At 45.8% G+C, this 25970-nt stretch overlaps 2 protein-coding genes across 3 annotated transcripts; one reads left to right on the top strand and one right to left on the bottom strand.

The window, feature by feature from the left end:
- ACAT2 (acetyl-CoA acetyltransferase 2) lies at positions 1-14130 on the top strand. Of its 2 annotated transcripts, XM_081250752.1 has the most exons (9): positions 1-137; positions 830-964; positions 3994-4175; positions 6464-6581; positions 10478-10621; positions 11806-11928; positions 12469-12623; positions 13203-13313; positions 13728-14130. In XM_081250752.1, the coding sequence occupies exons 1-9, from the start codon at positions 83-85 to the stop codon at positions 13896-13898; spliced, it is 1194 nt and encodes a 397-aa protein (XP_081106878.1). In that variant the 5' UTR covers positions 1-82; the 3' UTR covers positions 13899-14130. The 2 variants fall into 2 exon arrangements, with proteins under 2 accessions (XP_081106878.1, XP_081106879.1); XM_081250753.1 differs by lacking the exon at positions 10478-10621.
- On the bottom strand, positions 14040-25248 carry TCP1 (t-complex 1). Its single transcript, XM_081250751.1, has 12 exons — positions 25002-25248; positions 23782-23867; positions 23445-23573; positions 21891-21988; positions 21390-21500; positions 20901-21082; positions 20380-20506; positions 16566-16741; positions 16069-16192; positions 15564-15756; positions 15255-15418; positions 14040-14328 (listed from the first exon to the last, which is right to left on the bottom strand). Exons 1-12 carry the CDS (start codon positions 25063-25065, stop codon positions 14112-14114), a joined length of 1671 nt encoding a protein of 556 aa, XP_081106877.1. The 5' UTR covers positions 25066-25248; the 3' UTR covers positions 14040-14111.
- Positions 25249-25970: the final 722 nt, after the last annotated feature.

The following is a 25970-nucleotide window of genomic DNA, read 5'->3' on the forward strand; positions in this document are numbered from 1 at the left end:
CATGTCAGAGGCGGGGCTGGATCTTGCTCACTAGCCGGTTGCACTGGGCCAACCGTAGCTCGAGAGGCAGTAGTGCGGCAGGATGAGTGCCAACTCAGACCCCGTGGTTATCGTCTCGGCGGCGCGGACCATCATAGGTGAGTGGTCGGCGGACCCGGCGTGGGGTTTGAGCCGCGAGCTCGGCGCGGCCCGGCCCGGCCCGGTCGCGGGGACCCCCGGGACCTCCGGGACCCTCGGCACCCGGCGCCTCGCGCCTTCCTTGGCCCGCCTGCCTTCCCCGCCCCCTCCTCGCGCGGTGAGGTCCACTCCACTCCGAGTGTTCTGATTGGATTCTTGGGTAGGGCCACTGCGCCTCCCGGCTCTCCCATTGGCTGGGGAGGCCCCTGATTGGCCAGCCTCAGGAGACGCCACCTCAGCCCTGTGGCCTCAGGGGCGGGGCCGCTGGGTGGTGGGCGCCGGGGCGCTGGGCAGAGGTTGCGTTAGTCAAAGGAGGATGGATTACAGAGAATTGCCCAAATGTCCTTAGTGTTGTATAGATTTCAAAGGCCCTGGACTCGCGGGAGTGTGGACCCCTCTTGTTAGGAAAGCGTGGGCCGTGCCCATCCGCTGGGATTTGGGGAGTGGATGTGTAGGTTTCTCGCGGGTCCTTGGCTTCCCCGCACGGCCTGGGGGCCGCCTCCCCGGGGTTCGGCTGCTGAGAGGCACCCACGCTCCTCTCTGTGCCCAGACGAGATGCGGTGGGCGCCTGCGCAGGGGGAAAGCACCGGGCCGCCGGTCCCCCGCCGCCCTGGGCGCGCTCTCCATCGCCCTCTCCTTCCCTCTGTTCCAGGCTCCTTCAATGGTGCCTTATCCACCGTTCCTGTCTATGACCTGGGCTCAACTGTCATCAGAGAGGTCCTGAAAAGGGCCGCTGTGGCTCCCGAAGATGTATCAGAGGTCATATTTGGACACGTTTTGGCAGCAGGTAACTCCACAGTGACCCCAGCAGAGAGGTCAGGTTGTTGGAAGCAGCCCATTAACCCTCCCCTCCCCCGGCCCCCCACCAACACTCCGAAGCTTGTGTTCTTGCCTCCGTACATCTGCTTACGGAGTTCCCTCTGTTAGAATACCTCCTGTCGCCCCTCTGTCAAGCCCCAACAGTAGCTTCTCTCCAGCTTAACACTAAGCGTCTTTAATGTACTTTTCCTACATGATCCTAGATCACCGTCCTCCACTGCCTTTTCTTTCTTTAGAAGCAGGGTCAGCCTGACACATGGGAGAGTATGCAGGGCCTTCCGTATTTCCCTAAAGTGTCACACATTCAATAAAAATGTATTGAGTTCCTCTGTGCCCTGCACTGTGCTAGGTGCTGGGGATGGAGCTCCAACACAGGTTAGTCCTTGCCCGCATAGGGCTCACTTCTGAGCCGGCAAGGTGGGTTGCTGCCAGACAGGGGCGCATCACCCCTGGAGGGCTGGCGTAGGTGAATCACCAGTGTTCCAGCTCACTTCTGATTCCCTCTAGGTTCACAGACCCACGACCACTGACAGTTCCTAATTAGTTCTTCTTAACTAGTATCACGCTCACTCAGTAGCATAAATTCTAATTACTCCTAGTGATAATTGGTCACGCTCACTTACGGCCAACTTTTGTCCTTACCTTATCTGAGACATTTACTTTGTAGTTTTGTAGTTCCTCTTCCTAATTCTCCTTTCTCACCTTGTCCTTTTGGGCGGCCTTAAAGTTGAAACACGCCACTTCCTCCTGACTCTCCAGGGCTTTAAAGCATATGAGTAACTTTACTGGTGGCCCAAAGGTGGCTGCCTTTGGGCCACTCCCTCCTTTCTTTTTCCCAGACCCACGACTTAGACTTACTCTGTTGCCATAGGGTCCTCCACTCCTGGTTTCTGTTTTCTCTTCCATATCTCACCTCACCTCACCTCTCACCTGTGTGGTATCTCCACACAATTATAATAAAAATAATAGCTGTGTTTATTGAGGGCCTGCTAAGTGCTGGGCCTTTAAAAGCCCTGTGTTTAGTGCTTTCATTAATCCTCTGAGGAAGTCTGTTGGATCATGTTCTCTCCATTTTACGAACGAGTAAATGAAAGTTTGAGAGACTGAGTAACTTATCCAGGATCACAGCCTTCAACCCACATCTGTCCTGCCTCCTGCGCAGGTGCCCTCCAGGGTCACATAACTCATGCTTACTGAGCACCTGCTGCGCTCCAGGCTCTGTTCTGTGAGCTGCGGAGAAACAGTGTTCATACCAGATAGGAATCCCCAGCCTCGTGGACCTCCCTTTCTGCTCAATGCTAGACCGTTAGTTTATTATGTTCAGCACTACGCTAAGTACCTGAAGACGGGGATTATGAATAAATGCATAAAATGTGTATAACGGACTTGTTTACTTAAATACAGATGTAATTCATTGTAGCTTAAAAAGCAGGAACCTTAAATAATATTAATGTCTTCTTTATCAACTAGTATCCGATGAATTTAATTCAGAGAACATTTATTTATTCATTTATTTATTTTCGGCTGCGTTGGGTCTTCGTTGCTGCGCGCGGGCTATCTCTAGTCGCGGCGAGCGGGGGCTACTCTTCGTTGCGGTGCGCGGGCTTCTCATTGCGGTGGTTTCTCTTGTTGTGGCGCACGGGCTTAGTTGCTCCGCGGCATGTGGGATCTTCCCGGACCAGGGCTCAAACCTGTGTCCCCTGTACTGGCAGGCAGATTCTTAACCACTGCGCCACCAGGGAAGTCCCCGAGAACATTTTGATACTGTTTTTTAAATAATTTTTCCTGGGACTTCCCTGGTGGTCCAGTGGCTGAGACTCCACACTCCCAATGCAGGGGGCCTGGGTTTGATCCCTGGTCAGAGAACTAGATCCCACATGCTGCAACTAAAGAGTCCGCACGCCATAACGAAGATCCCGCGTGCTGCAACTAAGCCAAATAAATAAATAAATATTTAAAAATAATAATAATTTTTCCTGCGTCTATTTTCAATCTCAAATTTTAGGCTTCCAGCCTAATCCCAGATTAATAACACCGTGATGAATATAATCTCTAAATTTTTCTCAGTGACCCATCTGCTAGTTCTTTTCCAACAAACTCACTGAGGAGAGGTGTTCGGTATGGGTGTACCTGAAATTTGCAATAGAGCGGCCACTGTATAAACACTGACCTGTTGGTAACAGATAATGGCGACTGAAGATATCTGAAACTTCCCACTCCACCCCCTTCTCTGCCACTTTGGTTAACTTACGTATGTGATGTATTTCTTCCCGTTCCCTGAAGGAAGTGCCCACAGCTGAATTATAGAAAGGGATTGTCAGTTCTGATTTTGTACATGTCTCGTTACGTAACCAGTTAATCATGGTGTGATGGATATTAAGCAAGGAAGGAAGTGCTTCTTAGCAGAGTTTTCCTCTTTTAAGTGACCCTCGTATCCGCCCAGGTGTCTTACGCCGTGATCAAGGAGGCAAATAACCGTAGTTAGAAACAGGAGTAATGGCCAGGCTCTGCCCTCTGTCTATAAGGGAGTGTGTGCTTATTCAAGCCCTAGAGAAAGATCAGGAAGACAGTTCCTTCTTACAGTATTAATAGCTTCTTTGTGGAGAAGAAAGCCTATGTTCATAAATTTTTTAATTTTTTGTTGCACTTTATTTTTTGGTACATGCTATGTGGGATCTTAGTTCCCCGACCAGGGATCGAACCTGCGCCCCCTGCATTGGAAGCGTGGAGTCTTAACCACTGGACCGCCAGGGAAGCCCCGAAAGCTTATATTAATAAAATACCTGTAGAACAGCACAAGATAATATGTACTGAAGGCTCAGACTGGGACGGGTGTGAGGTCCACACAGGTCTTTGCCTCTGCCGGGAACTTGACTTGGCTTGGCTGGGAAGTGGCAGGAGACCCAGTTGGCAATCTCCTGATTTTGCATTCACCTTCATCCCAACATTTTATCTTTCTCTTTGATTGCTGAGAGGCCTCTGTGTTCCTTCCTCCAGGTTGTGGGCAGAATCCTGTTCGAAAAGCCAGTGTGGGTGCCGGAATCCCCTACTCTGTTCCAGCATGGAGCTGCCAAATGATCTGTGGGTCAGGCCTAAAAGCCGTGTGCCTTGCAGCCCAGTCCATAGTGGTAGGAGACTCCAGCATTGTGGTCGCAGGAGGCATGGAAAACATGAGCAAGGTAAGGCCTCTGAAGAGATGGCTCTCGCCGACCTCTCACTGATAAACTCTCGTCCACTGCCATAGCAGGGTAGACCGATGGTATCAGAGCTGGAACCAAACAGGGAACAAGTGAAAAACGCATTAAACCTTGATCCCTGCCTGATTATTAATTATTCTTCAAATTGGATGGGAAATCCAGGTTGAAGAAAAAGCCTATCAACCAGTGTGACTGGAACAGAATATATTTTTTTCTAAAATGTTACTGGGGCTTCCCTGGTGGTGCAGTGGTTGAGAATCCGCCTGCCAGTGCAGGGGACAGGGGTTCCAGCCCTGGTCCAGGAAGATTCCACATGCCACGGAGCAGCTAAGCCCGTGCACCACAACTACTGAGCCTGCGCTCTAGAGCCCGTGAGCCACAACTAAAGAGCCCGTGCACCACAACTAGTGAAGCCCACGCACTGCAACAAAGAGTAGCCCCCGCTCGCCGCAACTAGAGAAAGCCCACACACAGCAATGAAGACCTAATGCGGCCAAAAATAAATAAATAAAATAAATAAATAAAATTAAATGTTACTGAAGCGTAGAATATTTTCTGAATTAAACCTGTAACATTAGTCAGTTGATATCCTTCGCTTTAAATTTCTTTCTCATTGTGAGTAAAAGTTGAAAACAAATGATGCCACTTACCTTCCTGCACAGGACAAGGAGTATTCCAGGGACCACATTTTGTTGACCTTTGGTAAGTATAGAACATGGAAAAGAGGACCACTGAGTAGTGCCTTTCTCCAATAGGCTTGCCACGTGCGATTAGTTTCACCAAGTTCCATCCCTCAAACCGGCACAGTGGTGGACAGGAAAAAATATATCCCCTGCTTCCTGCAGGAGTTCAGGGTCTCACCTGGGGATCCCACAGGCAGAGGTCGATTCAGCCCCACATTTGCTGAGGCTCTGGAGGAGGCAGGGTGAAAGTAGCAAACATAATCAGAGGGATTCTGATGGGACCATACTAATAGCTGTGCTTTTAAACATGCAGACATAACAGCCCTTAGTCTTGGTATTATTCCCAATTTACAGGTAAGGAAACTGAGGCCCAGAGCCTGGACTCCAATAGAGTCTTAAGTCTTAAGTCTGACTCTTAAGTCTTTCCATTCTATGATAGCTGCTATTGAGTTGGTAGGAGTTAGGAGGATCCCCTACTGAGAAATCTCCCCCTATCAGTTAATTAAGCAACCTGATTATTCTCAGCGTAGGCATTATGTGTCCCATCAAAATAAGTAACACATTGTTCCCACCACTTAAGCCCTTTGATGAGCTCTTCATTTAATAGGTAACTAGTTGCTTTTTTGGAAAGAATAAATGAGCTTTTTAAGGAAATAGGACACAGAATGCATAGGTTTGTTTGACGAAGACTGGAAATGGCTGGGGAGGAGAGCAGTGGGTCTCTAGGAGTAGGAAGGGTGGAGTAGCCTGTGGATTCCAGGGGTCTTCAGGCCCTGGGCCCTAGGTGGGGAGGAACATGGACTGGAACGGAGTAGAAGCGTCACAAGGGGGACTAGGTGAAGGCTGAGGAATCACTGGATAGCTTTTCTGGGTTTTTAAAATAACTATTTATTTATTTATTTATGGCTGCGTTGGGTCTTCGTTGTTGTGCATGGGCTTTCTCTAGTTGCGGCAAGCGGGGGCTACTCTTCGTTGCAGTGCGTGGGCTTCTCATTGCGGTGGCTTCTTTTGTTGTAGAGCACAGGCTCTAGGCGGGCAGGCTTCAGTAGTTGTGGCACGCGGGCTCAGTAGTTGTGGCGCACGGGCTTAGTTGCTCCATGGCATGTGGAATCTTCCTGGACCAGGGCTCGAACCTGTGTCCCCTGAATTGGCAGGTGGATTCTCAACCAGTGTGCCACCAGGGAAGCCCCACTGGATAGTTTTTTTGTTTGTTTGTTTGTTTTTTTAATTTATTTATTTATTTATTTTTGCTGTGTTGGGTCTTCGTTTCTGTGAGAGGGCTTTCTCTAGTTGCGGCAAGTGGGGGCCACTCCTCATGGCGGTGCGCGGGCCTCTCACTATCGCGGCCTCTCTTGTGGAGCACAGGCTCCAGGCACGCAGGCTCAGTAATAGTGGCTCACGGGGCCAGCTGCCCCGTGGCATGTGGGATCCTCCCAGACCAGGGCTTGAACCCATGGCCCCTGCATTGGCAGGCAGATTCTCAACCACTGCACCACCAGGGAAGCCCCACTGGATAGTTTTGAGTGGGATCCTATGGAGAGGACTAGTTACAACCAAGCCTAATCTATTTGTATTTATTGTTTCCAGGCTCCTCACTTGGTTCACTTGAGGACAGGAGTCCGGATGGGGGACACACCACTAACTGACAGTATGCTCTGTGATGGGCTTATAGATGCATTTCACAGCTATCATATGGGCATTACAGGTAAGGCAAACATGGCTGAAAACATACTAACTGTAAAAAGGTTAAAAAAGATCCTATAATAATCAGCTTTGCAGGTGCTTTCCTCTTTCAGGGCAGGGACTGTGTCCTAATCATTTTGTATCCCTGATGACAGGGGTAGTTCCCATTTGATGAACCGAAGTGGGGACGTATTCCCTCTGTCCTTTGTGACTCCTTGATTGTCAGGGAACATTAGTGTCAAGAGTTCTTCTGGATCAAACTCTCACTTTACCATGACAGAACAGAGCTCACAAATAGTGGCTTTGTGGCAAAGGCAGTATCAGAGATAAACTAGTACTTCTGGTACCTACCTCTGTCTTTGTTGCACTATGCAGTCAGGTCTTCATCTGTCTAGAAGGCTCCTGTGGTGTAGGTGTACTGGCAAAGCAACTGGAAGATCAAAAGAACTCCTGTCTTTACTGCATATAAATATAAAACTTAAGAACATTTTAAGTTTTGAGTTAAAGAAACCAACCCTGAGAGGTTAAGCATCTTGATCAGATGCCTGGCAGCAGCTCTGGTTCTGTGAGAAGAATTCTTGTGAAAAAGATAAGGAGGGAAAGGGCGAGGTTCCAAGCAGAGGGAACAGTGCCTGCGAGTGCCTGGAAGGGAGGGAGGGCTTGGAGATGCGGGGACAGTGAGAAGTTCAGGGCGTCTCTGTCGCTGTGGGACTGAGAGCCACAGCAGAGACGGCTGGGCATCGCGGGCGATGTGTGCTGTACTAGGGCCTAACGTGTCAGAGTTTCTCAAAGTGCCATAGTCCAGCTAACTGCCTCAACATCACCGGAGACGGTCATTAGAAATTTAGCTCCCCAGCCCTTTCCGAGGTGTCGTGGACTGAATTGTGTTCTTCCAAAATTCCTATGTTGAAACCCTAACACCTGGGACCTCAGAATGTGACCTGTACTTGGAGGTGGGGCCTTTTAAGGGGTAACTAAGTTGAAATGAGGCTTTTAGCCTGGGCCCTAATTCAGTCTGACTTGTATCCTTATCAAAAGAGGAAGAAATACCAGAGATGTGGGCACAGAAGAAAGACCATGAGAGGATATAGTGAGAAGGTTTCCAAGGAGAGGGCCCTCAGGAGAAAACAAGGCTGCCGGTGCCTTGATCTTGGACGCCTATCCTCTTGAATTGTGGGAAAATAAATTTCTGTTGCTTAAAAAAAAAGATAATGGCTCAGGCCATGATGTAGTAATTAGTAAAGACTAGACCTCCTACTATAAACAAGTATAAGACTGGTCAGAATATATCAACCGTTTTCAAACGTTGGCCAACAATCATGTAAAACTGAGCTTCTTTTTTTTTTTTTTTGTGCTGTACGCGGGCCTCTCACTGCTGCGGCCTCTCCCGTTGCGAAGCACAGGATCCGGACGCGCAGGCCCAGCGGCCATGGCTCACGGGCCCAGCCGCTCCGCGGCATGTGGGATCCTCCCAGACCGGGGCACGAACCCGCGTCCCCTGCATCGGCAGGCGGACCCTCAACCACTGCGCCACCAGGGAAGCCCAAAACTGAGCTTCTTGAAAGGAGAAAGACCCACTATAACTAGATTTCTACCTGGGGGTGCTTTCCAAACTTTTTATCTGGGGAAAAGTGGCTTCAAAGAACTGGAGAGGTAGAGATCAGAGTTTGGGGCTCAGATGGCTAAGTTTGTGGGGCAGGGCACTGGAGAGAAGAAAAGGAGCTCCAGAGATCTGCGTAAGGGTCCCCTTAAGGCTCTGGCTAAATGTTTAGCTATGTATGTTCAGGGCAACACTCTACAAGGCCTAGTAGAAACAGCTTCTAGGAAATTGAATGGAGATTTTTTTTTTTTTTTGGCTGCTCCATGTGGCATGCAAGATCTTAGTTCCCCGACCAGGGATTGAACCCATGCCCCCTGCAGTGGAAGCCTGGTGTCTTAACCACTGGACCACCAGGGAAGTCCCTGAATGGAGATTTTAGATTGCTGGGGGACATAGAAGTTTTGACCAACAACAGTAGAGACTTTACTGAAGCCACTGGACACTCCATTGACATCTAAGAAAAGCCACAGTTTAGGGCAGGGCCCAGGGTGGGCCCAGGGTGGGCCCAGGGTAAGGGCTACTCTAGACCCAAACTAATTATCTTAGAAACAAATTTCAAACAAGTTTCTGTTGCGCTTCACAGATACTGTGTTTTTTACAAATTGAACGTTTGTGGCCACCCTGTGTCAAGCAAGTCTGTCAGTGCCGTTTTTCCAACAGGATTTGGTCACCTCAGGTCTCTGGGTCACATTTTGGTAATTTTTGCAATATTTCAACTTTTTCATTTTTATATTTGTTATGGTGATATGAAAAGCCTGGACCTAGAATAGCCAAAACAATTTTGACAAAGCAGGAAACAGAAAGATCTTTGATCTTTGATGTTACTACTAGAACTTGCTGAAGGCTCAGATGATGGTTAGCATTTTTTAGCAATGAGGTATTTTTTAATTAAGGTATGTACATTGTTTTCTTAGATACAGTGCTATTGCACACATAATACACTACACTAACTTTACAGTGTAGAAATATGGTGGATACTACTTTAATCAAGTGAGCAAAGCTAACATCACCTGAGATAAACTCCCACCTGTATCCTGATAAGATTAAGTGAGGGACTTCCCTGGTGGCGCAGTGGTTAAGAATCCCCCTGCCAATGTAGGGGACACGGGTTTGAGCCCTGATCCGGGAAGATCCCACATGCCGTGGAGCAACTAAGCCCATGCGCCACAACTACTGAGCTTGCACTCTAGAGCCCGTGAACCACAACTACTGAAGCCCGTGTGCCTAGAGCCCGTGCTCTGCAACAAAGAGAGGCCACCAGAGTGAGAAGCCCCCGCTCGCCACAGCTAGAGAAAGCCAGTGCATAGCAACGAGGACCCAACACAGCCGTAACTAAATAAATAAATGATTCAGTGAGAAGATAGTATCCTCATTCAGTGCTTTCACACATAATCTAATCTTGAGGAAACGTGAGTCAAACCAACCCAAACTGGTGACATCTGACAAAAGAACTGGCCCCTGCCCTTCAGAAATATCAAGGTTAAGAAACAGGGACTTCCCTGGCGGTCCGGTGGTCGGGACTCCTCGCTTCCAGTGCGGGGTGCGGGTTCCATCCCTGGTGGGGGAACTAAGATTCCCACATGCTGCGCGGCCAAAAAAATAATAATAAAAATAAAATAAAAATAAAAACATGGCTTCCTAGAACTATTGAGCCTCACATAGCACATCGTAAACTTTTTTTTTAAAAAAAGGAAAGAAACACAAAGATAGTCTAAGGAGGTGTTCCAAATAAAAAGAAACTAAAGAGATTGACAGTGAAATGCAGTGCGTGATCCTGGATTGGATGTTACTGGACTGAATAAATTAGCTCTGAAGGGCATCATTGGGTCAATAGGTGAAACTTGAATATGGACCAAGAACTAGATAATAGTATTTTATCAATGTTAAATTTCCTGATTTTGGTAGCTGTGGTTGTGTAAGAAAATGGCCTTTGTGGGGGGAAAATATACACTGAAATTAAAATTTAGAGATATAGGGGCATGGTGTCTACAACTTTCCCTCAGATGGTTGAGAGAGAATGATAAAGCAAATGGGGCAAAAAATATGAACAATTGGTGAAGCCACATAAACGAAATTTCCAGAAGTTGTTTTATAGAAGGGAAAAGAGAAGGAAGCAAAGAAAGGAAATGGCTTCTTAAGAATCACTGCAGCCTTTCCACATTCAGTGGGAGGCAAGATGGCTGCAGAGTACCGCCTCAGTCCACCAGCGAGCCTGCCGTCGTTGGGCCTCAGGGCTTGTTTGAAGGTGAAAAACTGGAGCTACCAAAAGCCAGTTCCTGAAAATGTTCGGGGTTTGCTTTACTTTTTTTCTTTCACAGCTGAAAATGTAGCCAACAAATGGCAAGTGAGTAGAGAAGATCAGGACAAGGTTGCAGTTGTGTCCCAGAACAGGACAGAGAGTGCACAGAAAGCTGGCCATTTTGACAAAGAGATTGTACCAGTTTTTGTATCTTCTAAAAAAGGTGGGTATATAAGTCATAAAGGTGTTTTTATATATATAAATTTATTTACTTATATTTTTGGCTGCGTTGGGTCTTCGTTGCTGCGCATGGGCTTTCTCTAGTTGCGGCGATCGGGGGCTACTCTTTGTTGCGGTGCGCGGGCTTCTCATTGTGGTGGCTTCTCTCTTTGCGGAGCACGGGCTCTAGGCATGCAGGCTTCAGTAGTTGTGGCTCGCAGGCTCTAGACCACAGGCTCAGTAGTGGCAGCAGGCAGGCTTCAGTAGTTGTGGCACGTGAGCTCAGTAGTTGTCGCTCACAGGCTCTAGAGCACAGGCTCAGTAGTTGTGGCGCATGGGTTTAGTTGCTCCGTGGCATGTGGGATCTTCCCGGACCAGGGCTCAAACCCGTCTCCTGCATTGGCAGGGGGATTCTTAACCACTGCGCCACCAGGGAAGCCCAGTCATAATGGTTTAAACATCAACGGGGCTATTTATAAGTAAATTATTAATATTCAAAAGAATAACATATAGGAATGTTTATACATCGTGTCTCAGTTATGTCTTTCAGGTTGCAAAGAAAAGACATATTCAGGATAGATCTGAACGTGAGGTGGGGAAGGAGACATGGGAGGCTGTGTCCGCATCCAGACACTTTTCCCCCAGGGTCTCCACATGGCTGTGTAGATGGAGCGTTTTAGGAGAAATTGGAGAAAGCAGCCGACCTTTCTACGCCTACAGGCTCAATCTCCTCCGAAGCAAATGTCCATTACTTCCTGTTGCTTCTGTGTGCGTTTCATATCTGAGGGTGGATCTTTTGGGGTCACTTAGCTATTCTCTAATATGGAACGCTCTAGTCAAGTTCTGTTAACTGATAACTGACATCGATTATGCCCAGCCTTTATGAGATTGGCTTTGACACCCTAGATCCAGTCAGTCGTAACCAGCCAAGACCTATATACCCCAAATCTTAGCAACCTTTTATACAAATAAGTCCCTGTAACTGCCTTCCTCAGAAAGGGCTGTCTGGATATGGAAAACACTCATGAAGACAATGCTAATAAAATGTCTTTACAGTAATTTGTACTAGGGTGTACTTTCCTATTGGAATAGAAGTATTATTATAAAAACCTTTTCTTCCACATGTGAATCCTTCTGTATGTCTGAGGAACTGTACTAATCTTGGGTAATGACTTTCCCTTTTCTCAGGTCTTACTGAAGTTAAAACAGATGAGTTTCCTCGCCATGGGAGCAACATGGAAGCCATGTCTAAGCTAAAGCCTTGCTTCCTTACGGATGGAACAGGAACAGTCACCCCAGCTAATGCTTCAGGTTAGATTTTCTGAAGGGCAGGTGTGGGAGTATTATCTTCTGCTAGGTCTACTAAGTTAACACCTTTTAAATTTCATCAGTTATTTATATATAAATTATTCTAAAACCTTGTTTCAGTTGCTTTAGGAAAAAATGTAGTTTTGATTTGTTTCTTCATATTTAGATTTATGACTTAACCTGTGCAATATACTGAAAAATGGATTTGGTTTCCTTGCAGTAACCTAAAGAGACACACAAGTGAAAAAGCAAATTAGGGAACTCCAGACTTTATCTACCACCTCTGTCCTTTTCCAAAACCAGGAACTTCCATTACCTCCTAGGAGGTCTGGGCTATTTCTTCCATTTCTTTCCATTTATCTCCCCTCCCCCACTGCTTTAATCTTTCCGCTCTTTATCCCATTGGAATGTTCTGTGGTCTGTTACATCATCTTTGTCAAGAGGTATTAACTTAACCCATGTCTTCAGGTGTTGGAGAAAGTAGACACGGGTATGTAACTTACTGAGCACTGTTTTGGAAATCAAGACATTCATATTTTACAGGAATAAATGATGGTGCTGCAGCTGTGGTTCTTATGAAGAAGTCAGAAGCTGATAACCGTGGGCTTACACCCCTAGCACAGATAGTTTCCTGGTCACAAGCGGGTGTGGAGCCTTCCATTATGGGAATAGGACCAATTCCAGCAATAAAGCAAGCTGTGAGTTTAATTTCCAATGTTAGCACCTGTCCTTTTTGTTGCTAAAGCCCCTTTGGGACCAGACCAACAACTTGTAAATGCTTATTAACTTCTGCCTCCTTCCAACCTTCACTCAGATCCTTCCCACTCCAAAATGCCGAGACTGAGCTTGATTTTATTTTCCTATTTATTCCTATCAGGCTTCCTCTGCATTGTCTCAAAAGGAGACATCCTCCCATGTGCCTTAAATGAACTTATTCATTTAATTGTATCTATAGTGTTCTTCCCTTCCACAGAGAGCAGCCAGCATTTGGATCATCTGCTTTATAGGGCAACTAGTTCTGCTCTATAACCTCACGTACACGTAACAGGTGTTAAGTGGTTCAAATCTGAAGATAGCACAGAATTTCCAGAGGATGTTTTATCCTTAAACCTTTTAGAATTGGTGTCACCAAGGCAAAATGTGTTACCACTTGGAACTCAAAGTGGCATTTTCAAGAGATCCTTCAATATCATACAGTATATTCTGCTTCTACACCTACAACGAAGAATGGTTCCACTTGAGTTTTTAGACCTCTCTTCCATTAACCTTTCCTTTAGGTTGCAAAAGCAGGTTGGTCGCTGGAGGATGTTGACGTATTCGAAATCAATGAAGCTTTTGCAGCCGTCTCTGTTGCAATAGCTAAAGAACTTGGATTAAACCCAGAGAAGGTAAACATGAGCAAGTAGTCCTGAAGAGAGCTTGCAAATGAACATTCACAATGCAATCTTAATATTGTAAACGGCAAAACACAGGATGTGTCCCAGGTACTGGCCATACAGTAATGGGTGGATACTAGCTAAGTTCCTGTTGGGACTCAGGAGTTCACTTATTTTCTTGCTTCCTAAGGCAAAAAAAACTTGTGTGCGTGAGTTCACTTCCCACAAGAAGAGGGTATTTTAAGTCTTAAACTAAGGTAGTCAGAATGGATGTCACAAGGGTACAAATCACTTCCTAAGCAACTTGAACTAAAAACTGAATTTGAAAGGGTAGTTAACCGGTATGACATTAAGAGGAAAAAGACAAGTTTGGGGTTCTAACTTTATGTCCAGAGAAAAATGATACAAATCTTATCTACCCCTTAGGTCAACACCGAAGGAGGAGCTATAGCCCTGGGCCATCCTCTTGGAGCATCTGGCTGCCGGATTCTTGTTACCCTGTTACACACGATGGAGCGCAAGGGTGGACATCGTGGGGTTGCTGCCCTGTGCATCGGGGGTGGGATGGGAATAGCCATGTGTGTTCTGAGAGGATGAAACCGCTTAACAATTAATTGTGCTTAAACTAAGCTCGAACCTCGTTTCTTTTTAAACTAATAAAACACCAAGTTAGTGAAATCAGAGCACCAAAGTGAGGATGGAAACTATCTCCCACTTCGTAAGAATCCAAGACTTAACAGCTTTTTGCACTTTAATGTGTAATACTCGAGGTACAACAAGTGCATCTAACATTGTCATAAATAAAAGACATCAGTCATCAAGGGCTCCAGAGTGAACAGCATCTTCGTAACCTCCATGCTTATCATCTTTGCTTTCTGGGTGTAATTTAATAAGATCATCAATTCGAAGAATGGTAATTGCAGCTTCAGTTGCAAATTTCAAACTCTTAACTTTAACTATGGTTGGTTCAAACACCCCTGCTTGTTTGTTGTCTCGGGGTTTACCATTGACCAAATCAAGACCAATCCTGCAATTTAGAAAAAAACCTAGTAAATAGCCTCTTTCATAGTTCACACCCATCCTATTCCACCCCTTTAAAAGTTGACTAGGGGGACTTCCCTGGTGGTCCAGTGGTTAAGACTCCACATTCCCAATGCAGGGGGCCTGGGTTCAATCCCTGGCTAGGGAACTAGATCCCACACGCCACAACCAAGAGCCCGCATGCTGCAACTGAAGATCCCATACGTAGCAACTAAGGCCCGGTGCAGCCAACTAAATATTTAAAAAGTTGACGAGGTGGTAATCTCATTAGTGCTATTAGCTATTCCATTCAAATGGTAACCGTGGGAAACGTTGGGACCTTACAGTAGATCCCTTTAAGTCTAAAGTAATTGATTATGGATAAACAAATTCAGCACTGAAAGAGGGGTAGAAAGCCTAGATGGTAGTAAAGAAATTGTTTCTAAACATCATTTAATATCTTAAAAGGAGCTTGCTTAAAAACAGGTGTGGGGCTTCCCTGGTGGCGCAGTGGTTGAGGGTCCGCCTGCCGATGCAGGGGACACGGGTTCGTGCCCCGGTCTGGGAAGATCCCGCATGCCGCGGAGCGGCTGGGCCCGTGAGCCATGGCCGCTGAGCCTGTGCGTCCGGAGCCTGCGCTCCGCAGTGGGAGAGGCCACAACAGTGAGAGGCCCGCATAACGCAAAAAAAAAAAAAAAAAAAAAAAAAAAAACAGGTGTGGACCACCCAAAAATAATTTCCTCTCTGGAACCTTCCTACTGTAGGTAAATGACTCTACCCAGAGCAGCAGGGAAAAGGTGAGGAATCCGATTTGATAACTAAGACACACCAATGTTAATAATCACTAGTCATCATCCTTCATGAGTTTAAAACAAAAACCATACTACCATATATGATATACAGATGACAATGAAAAATGTTAAGCATGCTTACCATTTTAGATTTTTGCGTTCTGGGTTAACTTGAGCCTCATTATGAAAAGCTCTTAATTTTGCAACCAGATCTGTGGAGTCTTGGGCAGCATTAACTGCCAGAGTATTGGGAATAATAAGAAGAGATCTTGCAAACTCGGCAATAGCAAGCTGTTCCCGGGAGCCCTAAGAAGAAAGACAATGAGGTATCTTCACAAAAGGAAGAAAATTAAAACCCACAGCGGCAGCTAAGGTCGCAGAAGAGATGTATTCATATGAACAAAGTGCCGTGCCCTTCTAGAAACGGAAACGTTCTTCCAGACGTTCTTACCATGCTGGTTGCGTAGTTCTCGAGGTATATGGACAGGGCCGCTTCTACGGCGCCACCACCAGGAACCACAGATTTCGACTCCAAAACTCTCTTCACCACACAAAGCGCATCATGTAAAGAGCGCTCCATCTCGTCACACATGAAATCATTTGCCCCGCGTAAGATGACCGACGCAGAAGTACGAGCCTTAGTGCTATTTAAAAAACAGTGAAATTCTCAAATCAATGCTTTAATAAATCAGTGCAGAAATTCAGTCTAAGTGCCTTGATTAAATCCTGCTTACACAGGACATTTAGACATGGAAGCAGTGTCTAGACCATGGAGAAGAGATGAAATGGTTACTTCACCTCAATTTACAATGGCCCAACATTATTTTATCCCATGCGTATAACTGCTTATATCACTGAAAGACTATATAGCAGCAAATAAATGGGAAGGTGACCTATTTTCACTCATTTAATAAATAAAATCTGTGGAGCTTTATAATTTAGAAAGCAGCTCTTACTTTTTAATCAAGATCAGTTCATCATCGCAAATTCTCTCCTGTACCACCTCTTCTGCTTGTCCCAACATTGAAGCTTCAAAAGTTTCTTCACCTTCCAAATTGGCCAGGGTCGACAGAATAGTTGCTATGAAAGTAATTACAAAGATCTGTAAACACTGTTCTTTCGTGAATATTTTCAAATCGTGCCTTAGATTCAGACACATGTATTTATGATAGAGGTGACATATAAAGGTAAGGTTAAGGTTTACAGTTAAGCATCAGGCAAGCAACTGTCCTCTTATCCTAAGATGGAACCGCGTCACTTTGAGGTGGAGCAAGTAGAAGAACTCGCCCAGTTACGTAAGAACTCGCCTCTATACATATATTTGTAGCACAAAGCATTAAGGGAGTAAAAAGTAAGAACTGTTGTGTTTCTGGAGCTGCTCACTGTTACCATCCAACGTAAAGGGACATGGTCCCGGGTAGTAACAGTATCCGAGAACGGGCAGGAGACTCACCTCCGGAAGCTTTAGCAATGCGTTTAAGGTCCTTTTTTAAAACTCTTCGAACTGCCATAGCACCAGTCTCCACAAAATACTTCAGACACATGTCGTCAATTCCACCAGTGGTTAGAATAACATTGGCACCGGTTGCCAGGATCTTCTGGATTCGCTCCTTGGCGATATCTGATTCTCTACAAAGATAAGTATTTGAATAGTAACCCAAAGTTATCTGCTGTGTTTTTTATGTTAAATATAGCTCGAACTTCCATTAAGTATTTTTCACAAAATAATTGCAGATTAAATTATATTAACTAGGGACCTCCCTGGTGGCACAGTGGTTAAGAATCCACCTGCCAATGCAGGGGATGCGGGTTCGAGCCCTGGTCTGGGAAGATCCCATATGCCACGGAGCAACTAAGCCCATGCGCCACAACTACTGAGGCTGCGCTCTAGAGCCCGCGAGCCACAACCACTGAAGCCTGTGCACCTAGAGCCCGCGCTCTGCGACAAGAGAACCACCGCGATAAGAAGCCCGCGCACCGCAACGAAGAGTAGCCCCCGCTCGCCGCAACTAGAGAAAGCCTGTGCACAGCAACAAAGACCCAATGCAGCCAAAAAAAAAAAAAAAGAAAGAAAAAAAATTAACTATTCTCTCCCTTCTATGACCAGAATTTAAATCGGTCCAATTTACAGAAAAGGGATTAAAAACTACCAGTTAGCTCTCCCCCACCCCAATTTGAGCTCTTAACCAAGAACTGTGGTTAGGAAGGAAGCAGTGTCACTGCCTTCAAGGATCTAGGACAATCCAACTCCAGGGCTAATGTTACTCAGTGCAGTACAGAGATGACAAGTGCATGAGATCCATGTATCCAGCCTGGCAGGTGGGACAAGGAAAGCTGAAGGTCTGGAGTTAATAGAGGGGTCCAGAGTTGAAACTGCACGTGGGATCAAAAAATGAAGAACCTTGTAGGGATGTTAGTCTGAACTGAGAAGTTGTTTAATATTTTTAAGTGAAAGTAACATTATCAATCTGTGGGTTTTTTTTTTTTTTTTTTTTTTTTGCGGTACGCGGGCCTCTCACTGCTGTGGCCTCTCCTGCTGCAGAGCACAGGCTCTGGACGCGCAGGCTCAGTGGCCATGGCTTACGGGCCCAGCCGCTCCGCGGCATGTGGGATCTTCCCGGACCGGGGCACGAACCTGCATCCCCTGCATCGGCAGGCGGACTCTCAACCACTGGGCCACCAGGGAAGCCCCTCAATCTGCGTTTTCAAAAGATGAAGGAATGAACACAACAAGGCGATAACTGGAGGTGAATCTATCTGAGAACAGATGGCCTGAGCAGATAAGTCAAAGTTTATGGCTTGGGTAACTGGGAGGTTCAGCCACTGACTCCTGGAGTGAAATAAATACTAAAAGGTAGGGGTGCAAGATGACAAAAGAGTTCCTGTTTCAACAAGATGAGTCTGAAGCCCCTGGGATACTCAGATGAGACTGACAGAAGGAAATGGAAATCACCAACCATGGGAAACATAAACAGATGTGAAAAATAGCCAATATATAGACAATTGAAGCCATTTTACTTATTCAAAGAATAGTAGATGAGATCAAAGGATCTTTAAAGTGAAATGAGTTAAAGGTGAACCTCAAAATAAAACTCTGTATATACACTAAACAAATACTGTATGTCAAACATGATACTAAGGATGGGGGCTATAAAGCAAAGGAAATCATTCAGCCTCTACCTTCACAGAGCTTACAATCTAAGACACAGAAATACATAGTTAGAAACTGTAGTTAAGCCCCAGGAAGACAAAGTATAGGAGCTCACAGCAGAGAATAATTCAGATTGAGGAGGAAGAAAAGCTTCTTTGAGAGATTTATCAACTAAAAAATAAACTAAAAAATTAACCAGTCAAAACAAGTAGGCACAGAATATATTTTGGGCAGACGAAGGAACACTCTTAGGGGCCTGTGGAAGTAGAGCTTTGGTGGATTCTAGTTTCATCTGTGCTAGGGCACAGGAAAGAGTTACATAAAACCTATCCTAGGGCTTCCCTGGTGGCGCAGTGGTTGAGAGTCCGCCTGCCGATGCAGGGGACGCGGGTTCGTGCCCCGGTCCGGGAAGATCCCGCATGCCGTGGAGCGGCTGGGCCCGTGAGCCATGGCCGCTGAGCCTGCGCGTCCGGAGCCTGTGCTCCGCAATGGGAGAGGCCACAACAGTGAGAAGCCCGCGTACCGCAACCCCCCCCCCCACCAAAAACCCTATCCTAGAGTGATGGGAAGCCTCCAAAAGGTTCTGGCCTTGCAAGCAATGAGATCCACTTGGCTGCTGTGAGGAGAATCGCCTGGGCGGGAACAAGACTGAAACCAAGACGACCAGCTTGGGTGCCTCTGCAATAGTCTGGGCAAGAAAACGGAAATGGAAAGTAGGTGAATTAGAGATTTAATTTACAGACAGAAATCAAGTGGTCTTGATGACAGGTTAGAAAGGGAAAGAGTAGTAAGTAAAAAGGAGTTACAGACACTTCCCAGTCTTCTGCCTGAACAGAGGGGTCCCTAACTAAAATGGCAAAGAGCAGATTTGGGGGTATGATCACAAGTTCCATTTTAGACATAATAACTTAGATGCTCAGGAAGCATTCAATCAATTAAAGCTCAGAGAAATAGATTTGGGAGTCTCCAGCACAGAGACGTTGGCCACCCAGGCACAGGAATACAGACGAGGTAGTCTCACAAAGCTGCTCTGTCCTCCGAAAGTCTTCCAAGCAGTCAAAGGCTTGACAAAGGGCAAGTGGAAATTGAACATGTCTAACGAGTCTCACAGCCCTGATCACTAGTGACCTGAGCAAGCGGTCCTCCGGTGGAGCGCACAGTTGAAAAGGGTACGAGACAGAAAACACCAGGGAGGTTTTTGTGTAAATCACTCTTGTGACATCTGGCTATAAAGAACTGAGGATGGATAGAGAGTAACCGGAACAAGTGGGGGCACAAGAGGCTTTTATTTAGGGATGAGAGAGGTACAAGTGGAATCCAGAAAGGAACGAAGAGTAGAATTAGCAGTTGAAGATGCAGTTGAGAAAGAATAATAGAGGAAGCAAGACCCTAAACGCAGAAGGCAACAGGATCTGAATACTTATTCTAGAGGGGCTGACCTCTGACGGAAAGAGGACACATGCAGATAGACTTAAGAGTCCATCCTGGGACTTCCCTGGTGGTCCAGCAGTTAAGACCTCGTGCTTCTATAGCAGGAGATGCGATCCCTGGTTGGGGAACTAAGATCCCGTGTGCCGCATGGTTCGGCCAAAAAACGAAGAAAAAGAAAAGGAAGTACATCTTCCGACTAGCTCTCTAGCATGCCAGTCGATAGATATGGCCGTATGAACTACCTGGTATCTGGCAGAGTCAACACTATACTGTTTGGTTCCTGTACCACTTGAGGAAATACATTCCTGGATGTATCTTCAAGCCTTAATATCAATATACTCATAAAACCAAAATTCCATAGAATGTTGATTTTCATGTATCACCCAAATCTCTCTTAAATAAATCATCACCATGTTTTCTAATTTTCCAGGCAGTTTGGGTAAAATATAGTTTTGACTTCAGTTAAAACTTTGGTTAAAAATGTTAATTTTTAAAGTCCTCCAAGACACTCACACTTGAAAAAAAAAAACCTACTTGCCTAATCATCATACCCTGCTACCTATTAGACCTACCACTCATTCTTTTTAGTTTACTGTCATTCTTTTTAGTTTACTGTCACCTGCTCTAAAAAAGGGTACTTTACAAACACCCCCTGTCCAAGGTCAAAATCAATCTCTCAACATACCTCTGTCTAATCTGGTCCAGTTTTTCAGGGTCTGTAATAACCACTTGTACACCAAGCTTCATTTTTGTTTTCTGCAGGCTGAAGTCAAGGCAAGCAATTTTTGCATTAACTATTCTCTTGGGCATGCCTAAAATTGAACAAAACATTAAGTACCTTTACAGTAACTATAATATTGTTACCTTTTATAAAACACACCTATCCTTAGAGAGCTGCAGAGATTTTAAATTGCTATATGTAAACACACGAATTTTATTACTTTTAACCTTAGAAACAAACACTTAAATGGCATTAAACACACGTGTTTTCTTTTAATTTGCATTTTTCTTAAGTTATATGCAATTAAATTACAAAAGAGGAATTGGCAACATTATGTACCATTTCCTTTTTCTCTGGGCTTCGCTAAAGAACAGTAAATGCACATCCTGGATAGTTCACCTGAAAATGTAGTTACACAGCCCACAGACAGCTACCTTTATCCTTCAGTACTCTCGTTACACGACCAAACAGACCATAAGCCTTACCCTGGGACCCCACCACACAGTTGAGCGCATAGCCATTGATGAGCATACTCTCCATCTGACTTCTCCCATGGGCTTTCAGGATATTAATGGAATTGACTGGATAGCGAGGCTGGCCTCTGACATCCGTGTATTTAACAGCAAGTACAGCATCTACCACCAAACTAGCAAAGAAGTCACCGCTTCTAAGCCAACAGTTAAGGAGAACAAGAGACTCGGGATGGACAGTGGGTGCACATGAAAATCAGGGTAATTCAAAGGCACTTCCTTTTAGCAATCTCATCAAAGAAACAACCATTATATACGCCACCAAAATGTTAGAGTACTATGTATCACTATCTGCATACTACTTTTACACATACTTTGTATCACTTTTCCCCCCTAGGAAAGAAGGGAACAGACAATTTCAATACAGCATCATCTGGCACAAAGACTAACACAGCGTCTTACTTTTAAAAAAGCCTAAACTTTACTGGACCACCAAAAGGATACATTCCAATGATTTTGGAAGACATCGATGTCTTAGCAGCATTGATCAGGCAATCCTTTCCAAGTTCATCAGTGTTAATAATTAGATTCTCACTGATATAACGCACTGCTTCCCTGTTCGAAGAGTGGGGAAGAAAACATAAATTCACTACTCAAAATGTTTGCTTTATCATTGTGTCAGGATGTCAGAGGCATCAATTTTCTGTTCAGCCATTTCATATAGGAGGAGGACACAAATAATCCTCCCTCTTCAGATCACGGCAATTTTAATCTATCCCATAAGCATAGCCACTAAATCTATTATTAGGAGATAATGTGGTAGTCAAATGGGAAGAAAAGGATACTGGCCCAACTTCTTACTTCAAATGTTGACTACTTAAATGCTAAAATACAACTTTTTCGAAGTAAAATTTAGTCATTAACTGAAACATTTAAAGAACAGACTGTTGACAACTATTACATCAAATAATATATAAAATTTTCTCTGAATGTAAACAATCTTACTTGCAAGCAAGTCGATAGCCACTAATAACTGATGTGGGATGAATTTTCTGTTTGACTAGTTCATCTGCATTTTTTAGAAGTTCTGCTGCAATAATAACCTGCAGAGAAAACATCCATTACTCTCGTAACAGCCTGACATTCATTATGTGCAACACATACGTAAAAACAACACTAACACGCATCAGATATTAAGAACCAGAATGGTAACGGTGGAGAAATGCATAACTGCTTATTAGAAACCAGAAAAAAAGACACCCCTACACGGTATTTTATACACAAATGGCTAAAGCCAGAAAAGTGTTCTGGCCAATAAATTAGTTCTACAGTACAACAACAGGAGACACATCCATTACTCTTCAAGATGAAGTGCTCAACATAAGCTAAATGAAGAGCCCGACCACTCAGATTATCTGTACTATTTATTTATTTATTTGGCTGTGCACGGCTTGCACGATATTAGTTCCCCAACCAGGGATTGAACCCAGGCTCTCGGCACTGAAAGTGCGGAGTCCTAACCACTGAACCGTCAGGGAATTCTTGATCTGTACTATTTCACGTTATTATTTAAAAAATCATCCTTCTAAGGACACCAAAAAATATTTTTTAATAAAAAAAAAACTTTGAAAAAATTTTGCCTGCATCTTTTGGGGGAAATTATAGTTATATTTAAAAAACTGTGTTATCATAAACAAGTTACTTAACAAAGACCATTATTATTTTAGAAGTAGATTCCATTCTTCCATGGCTTAAAGTTTAATCTAGAAACCACCATTTTCTACCACAAACCATTGCTTGTTTCTTTACAGCAAATTATTATTTGCTCCTCCCCAAATAATAGTGTTTCTACTACATCAGGGCGCTGGCTGATCTTCGAGGAGTTTAAATCATGTTACTGATCGCGTTTACAAACTTTCTCAAACTCCCATTTAAACTCATGAGATCACTTGTCAGCCTTTAAAATATAAAAAGATGTTGTTTTTAAAAAACTGGTAAGGTTTTAGGAAATCCTGGGCCTCAGGCTGTGAGGGGAGGAGGAAAAAAACGACACTTTTTTTTTCCTTTAAAAAAACACCATTGGGCTTCCCTGGTGGCGCAGTGGTTGAGAGTCCGCCTGCCGATGCAGAGGACGCGGGTTCGTGCCCCGGTCCGGGAGGATCCCACATGCCGTGGAGCGGCTGGGCCCGTGAGCCATGGCTGCTGAGCCTGCGCGTCCGGAGCCTGTGCTCCGCAACGGGAGAGGCCACAACAGTGAGAGGCCCACATACAGCCAAAAAAAAAAAACGCCATTAAAAAAAATTCTGCGTGATGCATGAATAATAGCTGAGAAAAAATTCCTAAAACTCGCGAAAACATTTAAAGTGAGGATTATATTAAATTATCTCTTAAGTTTCTTTCCTACTTGAATTGTACAAACCAGCTATAACCACAAATCTTCAAATTTTGTTTCTGAACCACTACCCCCAAAACAAATGACTTCTCTGGCTTCACTTTCTGAAAGTTTCATTTTAAAAGGAATACTAGTATTTAGCCATTAGTCCATTAGTCTTTACCTACCACAGAGGTAGTTCCGTCTCCCACTTCTTTGTCTTGCAGGTCAGCGAGCTCGCAAAGAACTCTGGCTGCAGGGTGTTCCACCTCCAGTAACTTCAGGATGGTCGCACCATCATTAGTAATGGTTACATCCTAAGAAATTTCCCGGGGAGGAAAAACTGACATAATCACCCACAGAAGCAGAATATCCCCTGTTAGAACAACCCCATTATGATACATTCACCTTCGGTATACCTTTCAACACTAGCATCCTGATAAAAACAAAGAATTTACAAAGCGAGGTGTTTATGAACCGTTTTTTCCCCTTAAAGTGACTAACACAATATTTAGATATACTTACACCAATATCATCCACTAACATTTTATCCAAGCCAACTGGACCAAGAGAACTTTTCACAATATTGGCAATCGAAGCTGCAGCCATGACTGTAGAAATGAAAGAAAGAAATGAAATTAGAAAAATCCTTGATTCCAAGAGACAATCATTTCAGCCTAAAAAAAGTGACATGCAACAGCCTCTGAATTTTTCAAATCTACAAATCCGTCCCAATTTGAAAATTAGCTATTAAAAGTCTAATATGGGGAGGGGAGTGGCTAGTAACATACAGTCTGAATTCAACCGCCAAGGGAACGCCAAGTGCTGTAGAGAGTACGCACTTTATTGTCTCATAGAATTAAAACATAATCTACCCGTCGTCATTTCAGATTCTGCCACCCCACACAGAACAGAAAAAGATACATATCAGCTTTTTCCTTCAGACTTTGGCAGGTTTAAGAAAAAAAAAGTTCTATTAAAATTAACAAGACTTCGTGAATCAAAAAAGCGGTAATCCAAAGGTTCTGACTATACTTTAAATTTGTTCATGACAAAAATAGGAATCTATCAAATGACGGTACGATGGACTGGCATTCATGACTTCTGAAGTGTAAACCATCTCAACAATGCTTTAAACGGTGGAAATTTACTAGATAAAATGAGTTTATCATTTAACCTTCAACAAAAACTTCGTCAGCTAGCTTTGTTACAAGAAGTAGTCAGCGACAGGTGGGGTACGGACTGAATCTGCAGGGGGACCACGGGCAAGTCGTCTGAAGAGTGGCCGATGGCCATTCGCCCCTCAGTAAAACGAGCCATTAAAGCCAGCTCCTCCTGGTGAATGACCCTAAAAGGAGACCCAGAGATTGCGGTGGACACCCTTCCTGATGGGACAAAAGGGCGCAGGGCACCCAGCCCTCTGGGACTCGAGGCGCGGCGGCACGTGTCGGTGCGCGGAACCCGCCCTCCAGGCCCGGGCGCGCCTCGCCAGCCTCACGACCGCAGCATCCGGGCAGTTCTCGTTAAAACCGCGCTGCGCCCTCGGGAATGCCGCGCTCCGGGAAGAGGGCGCTGCCGCCCCGAAGCGCCGAGACCCGCCGCGGGTCGGAGACGCCGCCCGTGCCACCCGGGGGGCCCTTCCTGGGGAGAGAAGGGAAGGCGTGAGCACGGCAGCCACGGCTCCAGCCAGGCAGGGGAGAGTGGCGCACCGCCGCGGGCCCGCCGCAGGCCTCGCCCGCCCTTACCGTTCTGGGAGCGGATCGCCTCCCCAGTGCTGCGGTCCCCGAACACGGACAAGGGCCCCTCCATCTTCGCGGCAGGGCAAACGTCGAGTTTCACTCACACCGCGGGCAACAAGCGTCTTGTCCCTGGGCCGGGCGGCGGCCACGGAAGCGGCGACAGCGTGGAACGGGCCCGAGCGATGCCGCGAGAGCTGCTGGGAACCCCACTCCTCCCCGCTCCCTGGCCGGGCCGCGGGGCAGGGCGGGAAAGAAAAATGGTGAGGAGGTTGGAGAATCGTGAACGCGCAGGAAGTGAGGAGCCTGAAGGGGGCGGATCCAGCACTTCCGCTCAATTAGAGAGCGAATGAGAAGGGCGTGAAGGTAGGAGGGCGGAAGTCAGTATCTCGGACCGCTGGAGGAAGGGGGCGCTGGGCCGAAGTTTTCCCTACTACGCACAAGTTGCGCGTGCGCGTTTGCAGATTCTAGTGCCTTCTAGAAAAGGTGGTCGGTAGGGCGGAGTTCTGTGACGGAACGGGGGGTGGGGCTGTGTAAGGTAGAGCCGGGGTTCTGAGCGAGCGCGTCTTAATTGGTGGTGTATAAACCGGCGTTCTTGTTTTACTTAATGTATGAGCTAGCTAGGAGAGCACGCAACAGGTAGCAGGCTTTGTTCCCAGGCTCACGGGTATAAGCTCCATGGGTCACGTGGGAAAACGACAACCACCCTTTCTGAAAACTGCATCTCGCGCTGCCCCGTCCTCCCAGAGCCCAAATGGCGTGTGCCTGTGTGTCTGTGTGCGTGTGTGTCTGACAGTGATCGGTGTATGCTTTGCGACCCGAGGGCCCAAATGAGGTAACGAAACGCACGTTGGACGCGAGACGCCCCCGATGAGCTCGGCCCGACTTAACGGACCTTGAGCCAACCACCAAGCGCGTTGCTGCGAGGTGGTTGGTTGAATCCGGCGCTTGCGTGCGCCCCAGCGTAAGCGCTGATTG

Source organism: Mesoplodon bidens (assembly GCF_964165515.1).
Source record: "Mesoplodon bidens genome assembly, chromosome: 12".
In the NCBI taxonomy this organism is placed as follows: Eukaryota; Metazoa; Chordata; class Mammalia; order Artiodactyla; family Ziphiidae; genus Mesoplodon; species Mesoplodon bidens.

Bases quoted from the DNA above. Each gene is read 5' to 3' on its own strand.
- TCP1 (XM_081250751.1), bottom strand. From the start codon at position 25,065: ATGGAGGGGCCCTTGTCCGTGTTCGGGGACCGCAGCACTGGGGAGGCG. The intron at 23,574-23,781 runs GTAAGTATATCT...GAAATTTCTTAG, and splicing joins TGTTAGTGGATGATATTGGT to GATGTAACCATTACTAATGA. The intron at 14,329-15,254 runs GTAAGCATGCTT...TCTAAATTGCAG, and splicing joins GAACGCAAAAATCTAAAATG to GATTGGTCTTGATTTGGTCA.
- ACAT2 (XM_081250752.1), top strand. From the start codon at position 83: ATGAGTGCCAACTCAGACCCCGTGGTTATCGTCTCGGCGGCGCGGACC. The intron at 11,929-12,468 runs GTTAGATTTTCT...CATATTTTACAG, and splicing joins CACCCCAGCTAATGCTTCAG to GAATAAATGATGGTGCTGCA. The intron at 13,314-13,727 runs GTAAACATGAGC...TCTACCCCTTAG, and splicing joins TTGGATTAAACCCAGAGAAG to GTCAACACCGAAGGAGGAGC.